The 13,667-nt window shown below is 36.9% G+C and overlaps 1 protein-coding gene across 1 annotated transcript in view; it reads left to right on the top strand.

The window, feature by feature from the left end:
* Nucleotides 1–13,667, top strand: part of DTHD1 (death domain containing 1) — a gene marked incomplete at both ends in the record, with an annotated part of 77,241 nt that overhangs the window by 21,703 nt on the left and 41,871 nt on the right. Inside the window, 2 exons of the mRNA XM_080697128.1 lie at nt 7,257–7,421; nt 12,869–13,158. Of these exons, the coding sequence (XP_080553254.1) occupies nt 7,257–7,421; nt 12,869–13,158 (455 nt within the window). The remainder of the gene's footprint in view (nt 1–7,256; nt 7,422–12,868; nt 13,159–13,667) is intronic.

Genomic DNA, 13,667 nt, shown 5'->3' with positions numbered 1-13,667 from the left:
ACTTTTCCTTTTTAAAATTTCTTTGCAATTTCTTATATTTACTATCTGTTTCTATGTGTCAAAAGTTGTACCATTACTTCACATTCCAGTTAAAAGAGACAGAATAAAAAATGTATGCTTTAAAAATCTAATTTTATTTAACACTCCATTGTCTTTGATAATAATTGTTTTTATTTCATAAAGCTTTATTTGAAAGAGTCAAATTTTGCCAATCATTCTTAATAGTCTTTTGCTGCCTACATATTCCTGTGATATGGTATTTTATTAGACTTTTCACATACAATTGTTTTCATCCTATATCTACTAATTCCAATATCTTCAGTATTTGGAGTGTTTATATCTTGTCGCCTGTTCTCCATAGGGTTTACCTCTTTATTTGTTTGGGAACTTTCTGTGGGCACTATGAGGTCTGGCCACAAGGCCATGCCTGAGGAGAAGGACAAAGAACAAAAGAACAATGGGAAAAAAACATGCCCTCTGGTTATTGATTTTCCTGTCCCAAAATGACCTGGCTACAAGCACACCACCCAGCACTTACATGACTACTCCTGTACTTTATCCCCTCTCTTCCATTCCTTGCCTCATAAAATGCCCCTAGCCTGTACAGAAGTGGGTTCCTGACTCTCCTAGGCTCTATCTCCAGTCAGTTGCCTCCTTCCAGGTTTTATTCCTGAATAAAGTCTGTGCCCTGCTGTCGGGCCATGGTTTCTTTCCCTCTATATGCCCCACACCTTCATTTGTGAACAGGTGCATATGGAATTTTTGTGGCCATAAGATGAAGCTGCCATCCTCTAGGTGATATTTGTCAGTGCCTCTGCTGAGAACCAGCTGCTACTTCCCTGGGAACAACTTCAGCCTCCTTGAGAGTCTTGGCAAAGGTCTCACCCTTCCCGTATGGCTTGACTCCCAAGGATACACAACTTCATGTTCTGCTCACTTGATTACTGCTTCCAGCTGCCCACTCCAGTATCTATAAATTTCTGGGAGAACATTTGTTCTCATAGTAATCCCATCATTTTTGCCTGGTTGCTGATAAGCTGCAACCCTGACTTCATGCATGTTTTAGTGGGAAGTTTGGGGAATTCTTTTAAGATGCTTCCCTCTTCTGCAAGGCAACAAAAATCTATGTGTCAAAAATCATGTTTATAGAAATCTTGGTATTTTGTTGTATAGAGGCAGGATTCTCAGATTACTCATTTTCAGTTTGTCACTTATAATTCTGTGTTTTAGGTATTAAATTTATATTTTAGAAAACCAACTGAAGAAAGGAATAATAACTTATAGATACTAAAAGCACACCTGGTATAATTTCCTTTGTGCTTATCAATCAGTACTAGATGGTCAACTTGGGAAAATCTCATTTAATAAAGTAAAATAGTGTGAAACATTAAAGTCCATACTTTCTGAACTAGTAAGAGTTTTTATCATTTGTTAAACTTAAAGATAAAGTATTAGAGATCTTTTAAACTCATTATATACAATTGTATATAAGAATATAAAGTTTCATATAAATTGAAATGCCAGATGATGAATAACTTATTTTTTTTTCAAATCCAAAAAAACAACCCTTGAAAAGTTCTCAGTAATATCTATTTCCACCTATAGAGACAAAACATTGAAATGACTTGAAGCAGATTTATTTTTCTATTTTAAGTGTCTTTGGCGTGGCATGAAAAGGCTTTTATGAAAAGATAGGAAAGATATGATAGTGCATTGTTAGACCTGAGAAAATGCACCCGGAGGTGTATATCTACTGTTTTGTCTACCTACTACCTTACTTTTGGAGAATTGCACTACAATTTCAAGAAATTGCCCTTTATATCATGAGAACTCAATAATTATGTTCATATTTGTCTTTGTCACTACTTACAATTAAATGTTATATCCAAAATAGGATGATCATAATTCCCATATTCCTAGAATTTGGGGCATTGGAAAAGTCTTGACTCAAGAAATATCCAGACTAGTTTTTTGAGTATTTACATTTTAGGCTATAAAACAAACAAACAAACCAGCAAACAAACAAATGGGTCACCTTAGGGAAGAGGATCAGAAGGACAGAAAGGAAAGGTGGGAGAGTGAAATCAATCAAATTATCTTTTACATATATGTACACATATGCCACCATGAGACCCACTATTCTGTATGATTAATATTTGACAATGGAATAATTTCAAAATACGCATTAAAAGGTAATATAAGCCTGGTTCAAGAAAGTGAAAGTGACGTTTAAACTTCAGACACAGCTTCTCCCTGAGGCTCCCCACATTTGTCTCTTTGCTCCATTAGCGCACAGGTGTTCTTTGAATTGATTCATTTATATAATTGGGTAAAATGGATTTGGTTGTCTGTTACTTATACCCCAAAGAGTCTTCACAACCAAATTTACCCCATCTGTCTACTTCTTGGTGTATAGAGCTTACTGTCCCTAAGGATGATGAGTGAATGAGCAGAATGGACACGGAGACTCTTGAAAGGAAAAGGATTGAAACCATCACCCCTGTTCTTCCAGTGAGGTGCAACATTATTGAAAATCATCTGCTTTGTTGAGGTGGATATTCCAAATCTAGCTGGCAAAGAAAGATAACATAATGAAAGTAATTCGAATGAGAGAACTGCATTTATAAGCAAGGAAGATGTGAACAAAATATGGAGCAGTTTTAGCACTGTAACCTTTCTTTAGAATAATGACTGTGTACATGTTGGGGACCAGGGTGACTGGGCCCACTGTGACACAATGGGAGCTCAATCTTAGGATAGAATAACTCAGTTAACATTAGCATAACAGTGAGGAGAGAGTATTCCTTTCTTTCTTTTACTCATGGTACTGAGGATTGAACCTCATGTGGTTCTACCTCTTGAGTTACACCCCAGCCCTATTTTATTTAGAAACAGAATCTTGCAAAATTGATGAGGTTAGCCTCAAACCACAGTTCTCCTGTTTCAGTCTTCCAAATATTAGAATTAAAGGATATTCCATCACACCTGGCTCTTACATTTCTTTTTATACACATTGGAAAACTACTGACCCCAGTGGAGAAACAAGGCATCAAATCAGATCTGCTTTCACCAACAGAGAGATAGCAACACTGGCAAAGCATGGGAATGCACCATTCATGAAGACAGGGGCTTCTTAGATTCTGTGGTGTTTTTCCTCTGTGCAAAGATTATAACTGGGACTAATGACTCCTTGGACTGGGTCAAACTCTGAAGTTTCATGAACCTACACTGAGAAATGATACTTGAAACAAGGGATAACTTTGCTCCCAGTGGTATAATGGGGCTGCAAGTTATTTGATGGGGATATCCAAATAATTATATTCATTACAAATGTTATAATGAGAGTAAACAAGTTGACATAAAATATGGTTACCATTTTACAAAACATATAAAAAACATATTTGAAAAAAACCACTGGACATCTATTAATATAGTATTTGACTCCATGTAATATAAGTATGTGCACTTTTTATGCTACTTTTCATTTTTAAAATAGTCCTTTAATCAACATGCATAAGCTATAATGGGAAATTTTTAATTTTTTGAGTGCAGCATAACATTTGAAATCAGCACTTCAATGACTAAATTATAGTTTTCTGAGAAAAGTTAATCATAAACTGTTAAAGACATTCATATTTAAATGACTATGCATTATGCATACCATAAAGGAGATATTCTGAAAGTAAAATATGCTATGAGAATTTTGATGACATGATTTCTTACCAAATTATGTATCATATTATATTCCCACAGATAAAATAGCATATACATTTTAATCAGTGTCCTCAGAGAGCATGGGATTGACTGGGTAAAATTCAACCATTATTGAGTAAACAAAAAATTTTAATGAGGGTTTACTATTTTGGATAATTACCATGAAATCAGAACACTCTGTTCTGTGGAGCCTGACAGAGTGCTCTAAACTGCCTGACAATAATATTTGTTAAACTTTGCTGATGGAACACATAAAGGGAATAGTTTAGTGGTAAGCTGTTACTACCTGGGTGATAGGGGTTTTATTTTTATATTATTAAGAAGCCTTTCTCTGTGTGTGTGTGTGTGTGTGTGTGTGTGTGTGTGTGTGTGTATGTGGTACTAGGAATTGGACCTAAGGGCATTCTACCTGTGAGCCACACTCCAAGACCTATTTTATTATTTATTTATTTATTTATTTATTTATTTATTTATTTATCTTTGCAGTACTGAGGATGAACCCAAGCGACATTCTACCTCCAAGCTATACTCCCAGCCCTATTTCTTTTATTCTTTATTTTGAAACAGGGTCTAACTGAGTTCCAAAGGGCCTCACTAAGTAGCTGAGGTTGTCTTTGAAAGTGATCCTCCTATCTCAGCTTCCCAAATTTCGGGATTAAAAGCATGTGCCACCATGCCTGGCTTTTATTTTTTATTTGGAAACAAGGTCTCACTAAGTTGTGGAGGACCTCACTAAGTTGCTAAGGCTTGTCTTGAACCTGTGATCCTCCTGTCTCCATCTCCCAAGTACTAGGAGTATAGGCTTACACATCCATGCACAAGGACTCTTTTTAAGAGACAGAAAAGCAAATTGAATGTGTTTAATCAAAGAAGAAATTTCTTTGTCTCTATAAACAAAAAGTCTGGGGATTTATCTATCTTTATATGTTTTGTGAACCAAGAAGAACCCAGTCTTTCTTCCTCTTCTGTATCTGCCTTCCCTGTGTCAGTACTATTTTATTACATGCCCTCTTGATAGCAAAATGGCTCAACTATATCTTCATAGCTTGAAGTTCATGAGAAAGGGGCAGGATCTTTCCTCCTTTGCTTATGTATGGAAGCCTAGGTCTTGAATCTCATTCCAACCCTGTCACAAACCCATCACTGAACATTTCACTGGAACCAGAGGAAGATACAGTGAAGATTAGCCTAGGGTATATGTGATTCCCAAATACTAAGTTCTCCTAACAATAGTTTTTGTTATCTTTGTGTGGCCATCAAAGATGACTATATTACCTTTTACTACAGAAATTATTAAGAAAGGAAAATAGATGTTAATGCAGAAAGGATAATAATCATGATAAAGGAATTTATGGAATCATCAAGATGAAAAAAAATTATCTTTGTGTGGCCATCAAAGGTGACTGCTTCTCAGTTGTTCTCACTAAAGAACATTAAAAAAAAATCACTGGCTGGTTGTTGTCATGGTAGCAGAAGACTTTCAGATGGAGCGATCCATTAGCAATAAAATGCATGGCCTCAAAATGATACATCTTTCACTTAAGATTTATTTACTAGAACTAGCCACATTATCTCACTCAACCACAGGGGCAAGGACATGCAGCCCCATCATGTAGTCAGAAAAAGGGAAAATTAGATATTTGGTGAATGGCACTAATGAATGCCAAGTACATGATCTAGTTTAAGTTATATTGACTGCTGAATCTGGGAGGAGGGACAGCCTCATCACACGTGGGAGCTTATAGGTCACCACAGAAAATTTAGACTGTTGGTAGAAAATGTGTATAGCTGCTGGCAGATAAAAAGTCAACATTATACTTACTTAACTCAATTTCTAGCAAATTTTCAAGGTTCTGATTCAGTATGAGTACCTCTTCCTGTGTGACCAAATTATTAACTCCAAGGATTAGCAACTTTACCATATCTGTGGTTATAACCTAACAGACAAGCACTAAATAGTTCCTTCTGTTTTTGACTTTAATCTAGTTTTCTCCTGAAAATAAACAGTGTAAGACTGATGATTTTTTTTCAGTGAAGATATTTAAAATTTTGTTTGATCCTAGTTTCTGGGTCATGGGGCAACTTAATCTGTGACACTGAGATTATTTTAAGCCTATAAATCCAGTTGTCGTCACATACAAAAAGAAATGTGGGATTCACACTTGCATTTTTATTATTAGCACCTAGCTAGAATGATTCTGTTACCTCAAGAGATGAAGTGTGTTATATTTTCCTTAGGATGTTCAATACCAGGGAGTTTTCTTCTTTTAGCTGTGAATAGATAACAACTTAAATGAATTAAAATAAAAAGCTTATTATAAGTGTACAATAGTTAATCTATAAAATTTTTCATCTTGATGATTCCATAAATTCCTTTATCATGATTATTATCCTTTCTATATTAACATCTATTTTCCTTTCTTAATAATTTCTGTAGTAAAAGGTAATATAGTCAAAAGAAAGCGGCAAGTGACAATTTCTAGACTTTTTATTTGTCAAATTCCAAAGAAAGAAAATGAATTGGCTAGCTGTTAGCAAATGGTCAATCATTAGCCTCACTCTGGTTGGTAACAAGTATCACATAGTACACATAACTAGCTCTTTCAGGGGCTTCTTGGGGAGAAAGTATGCAAGAAAGGTACTTACTTGGCTATGATTACTATAGAATTTAGGATAAGAATATCATTTATACTCATTACACTTAGAAATAGATTATAAGTATGCAACTATCGTTCAATCCTAGGGTAAAGATATTATTGTTATTCTAATGTTATAGAAAAGGAGTCAAAGATACAGAGAGATCAAATAAATAGCCCATGGTCATACATTCATAAGAGGCAGAGCCATTTTGAAGTTGGAAGTGGAACGTTTTGCATCAGAATCTGTGGCCTATTCTGTTATGCTTTATGAGTACTCTTAGCTATCCTAAAACATCCAAGCCCAGTGTGGTGGCGCACACTTGTAATTCCAGCATTCAGGAGGCTGAGACAAGAGGATCTGAGTTCTTGGCCAGCCTTGGCTACTTAGTGAGGCCCTTTGAAACTCAGTGAGACCCTGTTTCAAAATAAATAATAAAAAGAATAGGGCTGGGGGTGTAGCTCAGAGATAGAATGTGCTTGGGTTCCATCCCCAGTACCGAAAAAAAAAAAAACAATCTAGGTTTCTGTTAGTGAATTCATTAATATTTTTGACGTTTACTCTTTTTCAGGTAGTAAAATGTTTCTTTCTTCCAATCTCATCTTTAATGTCAGCATTTAAGCTTCCCTGAACACTTTATTTCTGCTCCTAAAACCACTCTGTTTCTTCCTTTAATTACCACAAAGACCACATTTTAATCAAGCAACACCAAAATAATTTGCCCTTGTGTAGGCCAGGGCTATATCTTTTTATCTTTAAATTCCTGGTCCTTGGCCTCATTAGTGGCTTATAGTATATACTTAATAAATTATTTTTGTATTCTTCACTTAATGAGACAATGAGTGCATTAGCTATAATTCATGCCAGGTATGTTTTTACTAATTTCTCTTGTTACTATTATACAGGACCAAAAGTGCTTCCATAAGAAAACCTGGTAACAGTGCCTGTGAATCTTTGAAATTACTGGGATTCCGAAGCCGAGAGAGTGGTTGGTTTGGGCTTGATGATGTTGCAGTGCGAACTGTCCAGAGTGGCTTGATATCATTTGAATTGTATGAACACTTGGAGAGGTAATCTGATACTAAGCAGTTGGAGTTGATGATATGTTCTCCTGATGATTTGTAATTGATGTTTATAGAAATGGAACTATGGGACTGTATTTTCATTCCTCAGATGGGAATATGAGCTTTCTCTTAGGAAGTCCTTAAAATGTGAACCAGAATTGGCATGAATATGCCACTTGTCATTTCTTCTCATGATTGTTGAACACGTGCTTTGGAAAACCACTCATAACTTAGATTTATTTTCACAGGTTGCTTCTAATTCTAAAATAGTTTTAAAATAGAACCTTCATTTCTAAAATTCCACGGGGATAATAATTAACTTCATATTACACTCACCTCATAACTATGTATTTATAAACTGAACTTTTTATTTCAGTGCCCTCATTTCCCTTCCTCATTTCCATGTTTTCTAGACATCCTATTATGAGGAGAGTTTTAGGTGGCTTTAAGGTGCATGTGGAGTAGAAGCTGATGAAGACAGGGCAATCACATGTCTAATCACATGCCTTTATTTCATAATGAAGACCTTACCTCTATGATTATCTTGGATCAAAGTTCTGTAGAAACAAGGTCTTAGATGAGAATGTAAGAGAGTTATGGGGGCGGCTCTCATTGAATCTGGGAAGGCAATAGAAAATCCAGAGGTAAAGATGCAGCTTCAGCCGCAGTCTTTCCTCTCCCTGATACCTCAGGGAGTCCTGGAGTTCCAGGGAGGCTGGCTTTGTGCCTTCATATCAACCAGTCCTTGTCTGTGGGGGCTGCTCTGGATGAGAGCCTTTTGAAGGCTGGAGAAGAATGGAGGAATAACTGGTCTAGCCCAGAGAGCTGGGTCTGTGTTAGTTTTTTAGGGTTGCTGCAACAAAATACCTCAACCTAGCCGAGCGTGGTGGCACACGCTTGTAATCCCAGCATTCAGGAGGCTGAGACCAGAGGATCGTGGTTTGTGGACAGCCTCAGCTACTTAGGCCCTCCGCAACTTAGTGAGACACGGTTTCAAAATAAAGAATAAAAATAGGGCAGGGTGTGGTTCGGAGGTTGAATCCCCCTGGTTCCATCCCCAGCCCTGCAAAAGAAAAAAAAAAAAAAAAAAAAAAAAAAAAAAAAACTCAACCTGAGTGGCTTGAAACCAGAAATTTATTGTATGACAGTTCTAGAGGCTGGGGTTTAAATTCTAATCATCAGCAGGAGTTGTTTTTTCTGAGGATCATGAATGGAGGATTGGTCCAAGGTGCTTAGTGGAGTATACATGACCATATTCTTGTTCACAGCATGTTCTCTCTGCCTGCGTTCCTCTGTATTGAAATATCCCATTTTTATGACACCAGTCATATCAGATTACAGTCCACTCTAATGAACCCATCATAACTTGATTACCTCTGTAAGAGCACTGTCTTCAAATGAGGTCACATTCTGAGGTACTGGACATTGGTATTGCAGCTTATGGATTTAGGAGTGGGCATCAGTCAACCCAAAACATTCTACATATACTACACAAAAGTACTGATGACTATTTTAGTCACCACTATGTAACTGTGTTGTTGTGGAAACATCAATGTACTTACAAAAACCTGAACAATATGGACTACTTTATATCTAAAGGCCTCACTGTGAACTGCTTTTAGTCCACAAACCTGTACAGCATATCACTATACTAAATACTAATATAACACAAAAGCGTTTATCTAAACATACCTCACCATAGCAAAGCTCCAGTTAAAAAAAATTGTATAAACATTAAAAAAAAGTGCAGCTATCTAGGGACCTGAGTATGCCCAGAGCTTACAGGACTGGAAATTGCTCCAGGCTAGACAGTGAGTGAGTGGGGAGAGAGCGAGCAGGCCGGGGATGTTACTGTACATCACTGTGGACTCATAAACACTGTACACTTAGGCTACACTAAACTTAAGCCAAAGGATTTCTTTCCTCAACAATAAATTAGTAATTACAGATAGCTTTTTTACTTTATAAATCCCCGCTAAATAAGTTGATTTTTATTTATTTATTATTGGTGCATTGTATTTATACATCATAACGGGGTAAAAAACTTGTGTAGGAATAAATGCACACATCACCCAGCCAGCCCCCACTCAGTCGCCACCTCACTCCCTCCCCTTCCCTCCCTCCCATGCTTGGTTTAGTAGTTGACTTCGATATGAATAACTACATCATGAGCTTTTAAGCGTTTCCTTCTGCCCACCTCCCATTCCCACAGTTGGGTTGTCTTATTTGCTCCTCTATAGGATCTCTTTTTTCACCTGGAGTTCCTCCTATGACCCCATTCACCCTAGCTTTCACATATTAGGGAAAGCATCTGATTCCTTAGTTTTTGTGACTGACTAATCTCACTTGGCATACTGTCCGCAAGATCCATCTATTTCCCTGAAAATACCGCAATTGTATTTTTTTTTTATGGCTGAGTAAAATTCCATTGTGTACATATCCCACAGTTTTGTAATCCATTTGCCTGTTGATGGACATCTTGGCTAGTTCCACAGTTTGGCTATGGTGAATTGTGCAGCTATGAACATAGATACACATGCATTAGTTTGGTAGTTTGGTTTCCTTCCTTTTGTGTAGTGGTAATGCTGAATTGAATGGTAGATATGTTCCCATTCTTCTGAGGATTCACCATACTGTTTTCCAAAGTGGTTGCACTAATTTGCAATCCCACCAACAATGTGTTAGAGTTCCCTCTTCTCCACATCCTTGCCAGCATTTGTTATTGTTTGTGTTTTGAATGATTGCCATTTTAATTGGAGTTAGATGAAATCTCAGGATAGTTTTGATTTGCATCTCTCTGATTGCCAGTGATGTTGAGCATTTTTCATGCATTTATTGGCCATTTGAATTTCTTCTTTCATGAAGTGTCTATTTAGTTCACTTGCCCATTTTTTGATTAGATGATTTGTCTTTTTAGTGTTGAGTTTTTTGAGTTATCTATATATTCTAGATATTAGTCCTCTATTGGAGGGGTAGGAAGTAAAAATCTTCTCCCATTCTGTTGGCTCTCGATTGAGGTTCTTGATAGTTCCCTTTGCTGAACAGACACTCTTCAATTTCATGTAATCCCATGCATTGTTTTATCTTTTGGTTTGTTGTGCCTCTGGGGTCTTGTTGAGAAAGTTTTTTATCTGTGCCTATGTATTGCAGTGTTGGACCTCTGCCCTCTTTGAGGAGCTTCAAGGTCTCTAGTCTAATTTCCAAGTCTTTGATCCATCTTGAATTGACTCTTGTACAGGATGAGAAAGTGAGATTAATTTCCAGTTTTCTGCATATGGTTAACCAGTTTTGTCAACACCACTTGTTGAACAGGCTATCTTTTATCCAGTGCATGTTTTTGGTCCCTTTGTCAAAAATCAATTGGTTGAAAGTGTGTGGACTTGTTTCTGGTTCTTCTATTCTGCTCCATTAGTCTATGTATCTGTTTTTGTGCCAGTACCATGCTGTTTTTATTACAATGGCTTTGTAGTATAGTTTAAAGTCAGGTATTGTGATTCCTCCTGCATGTTAGCAACACACATTCAAAAACACATAAAGAGCCAGGCATGGTGGTGCACGCTTGTACTCCCCGCGCTTGGGAGGCAGAGACGGGAGGATCATGCAGGCTCAAAGACAGCCGTCCTGGCTTTAGAGACCCTGTTTCCAAGTAAAAAAATATAAAATAGGTTTGGGAGTGTAGCCCGGAAGTAGAAGGACTTCCAGGAAACCCAGTACCACCAAAAAAGAAAAAAAAAAACACATAAAGAAAATCATACATCACGACCACGTAGGGTTCATCCCAGGGATGCAAGGCTGGTTCAACATATGAAAATCAATCCATGTAATTCATCATATAAACAGAACCAAAGACAAAAAACACATGATCATTTCAGTAGATGCTGAAAAAGCATTTGATAAAATCCAACATCCATTTATGATAAAAGCACTGCAGAGAATCGGAATAGAAGGAACATATCTCAACATCATAAAGGCAATCTACAATAAGCCCACAGCCTACATCATACTAAATGGGGAAAAACTTCAAGAATTCCCACTAAAAACAGGAACAAGACAAGGATGTCCATTATCACCACTTCTCTTCAATATAGTACTTGAGACTCTAGCCAGAGCAATAAGGCAAGAGAAGGAAATCAAAGGAGTACAAATAGGGAAAGAAGAACTCAAACTTTCACTATTTGAAGATGACATGATACTATATTTAGAAAACCCAATGAACTCAACCAAAAGGCTTATAGAACTGATCAACAAATTCAACAAAGTGTCTGAATACAAAATCAATCTTAAAAAATCAGAAGCTTTTCTGTACACCAACCATAAACCCACTGAAAAAGAAATTCTGGAAACACTTCCACTCGAGATCACCCACCAAAAAAAAAAAATACTTAGTAATAAACTTAACCAAGGAGGTAAAAGATCTCTACAAAGAAAATTATAAAACATTGAAAAAAGAAATCAAAGTAGATCTTAGAAGATGGAAAGATCTTCCATGTTCATGGATAGGCAGAATAAATATTATCAAAATGGCCATAATTCCAAAAGTGATCTACAGATTCAATGCAATGCCCATTAAACTACCAAGATCATTTCTCATCGACATAGAAAAATCAGTCCTTAAATTTATTTGTAATAAGAAAAGGCTCAGAATAGCCAAAGTAGTTCTCAGCAACTTGATAAACTTTTTAATGTTTGGCTCCTTTGTAATAACACTTAGCTTAAAACACACACTGTAAAAGTGTACAGAATGTTTTCTTTTTTATACTTATTCTTTAAGCTTTTTTATTTTTAATTATTTTGCTTCTTAGGTGTGTGTGTGTGTGTGTGTGTGTGTGTGTATGTGTGTGTGTGTGTGTGTGTGTGTGTGTGTGTGTGTGTGTAACTGGAGATTGAACTCAGGGGTCTTATACCTTTTAGTTATACCCCAGCCCCCTTTATTTATTTATTTATTGCAGTACTGGGGATGGAACCCAATGGTACTTTACCTCCAAGATACACCCCCAGCACTATTTCTTACTCTTTATTTTGAAACAAGTTCTCACTAAGTTGCAGAAGGCCTCATTAAGTAGCTGAGGCTGACCACGAACCTGAAATCCTCGTGTTGCAGCCTCCCAAATACTGGGATTACAAGTGTGTGCCACCACGCCTGGCTTATTTTATTTTATTTTATTTTGAAACATGGTCTTACTAAATTACTGAGGCTATTCTTAAACCTGTAGTCCTCTTGTCTCAGCCTTCCAAGTACTGTGATTACAGGTATGTGCCACCATGCTGGGCTCTGAGCTAATATCTTGACTGAGTTTTCATTAACATTCATGAATTTAAACAGTGTTCATCAGAGTATGGGGTATTAAAGAAAGTTTGGATGCTGATGGCTCTTTTTCTCAGCTCACTAGTTATCAGCAGTGTTTATGAAGCTGCGTTTTCCCCTCAGACCTTGCTTCTCTTCTTCTGCACAGGTTTATTGTGCTTCACATCTCTTCCCTTGTGGAGAGCAGCCACCTGGTTTCTTTTGTGAAGTCTTTAGAGGAAGCCTGTCTCAGCACCACAGCCTGCGTAGTCCTGTCGCACCAGAAGGACAATCCACACAGAGTGGTTATTTTAGTGGTGCCTTCCAAAGACTTAAACCAGGCACTTAAGAACTTGCGCTTGGAAGGATTCGGAGGATTTCCCGAGTCATCTCGCCATTTCCAAGTAAGGGAAGGAGAACAACTCCTTTTAAGGTTTACTGGAAACATATTTGGTTCATGTAAGTACAAAGAAACCTTTTACTTTATTTTATTGGCTTTAAACCTCAAACTTCAGAAGGAGTTCCCTAAACTTGTATTACCAAGGAAACCTTCAAAAAATTGAGAGGAGTTTTTAGGAAAAAGGAAGAAAAAAAGTCTCTTCTCTTCCTAGATGTTGCATGTTCCTTTAGGGATTTATTTATTGCTTAGAGGCATTTCTTGAATCAAAGAGAAAATAGCCATCATTAAATTATTGGGAAGCATGTTAATTTATAAATATACAGAAAATATTAGCTCAAGTCAAGAAATGCCTCTAAGCCCCAATGGGTCTTTGTTGCCTAAAACAAATGGGCTAGGGATGTAGCTCAGTAGTAAAGCACCTATACAAGGCTTTAGGTTCAATCCTCAACAACACCACCAAAAAATAAATAAGTAAATAAATAAAGAAATAATAGAAATAAGTCCTGAATCCAGAGTTGCCCTTGTTCTGGTATCTCAAGAATCAGTTATACTCAAAGTGTCCCAATGT

This window comes from Muscardinus avellanarius, assembly GCF_963383645.1.
Source record: "Muscardinus avellanarius genome assembly, chromosome: 6".
NCBI classification, from domain to species: domain Eukaryota; kingdom Metazoa; phylum Chordata; class Mammalia; order Rodentia; family Gliridae; genus Muscardinus; species Muscardinus avellanarius.
The sequence above is the reverse complement of the archived record's forward strand: the minus strand, read 5'-3'. Positions and strand labels throughout refer to the sequence as shown.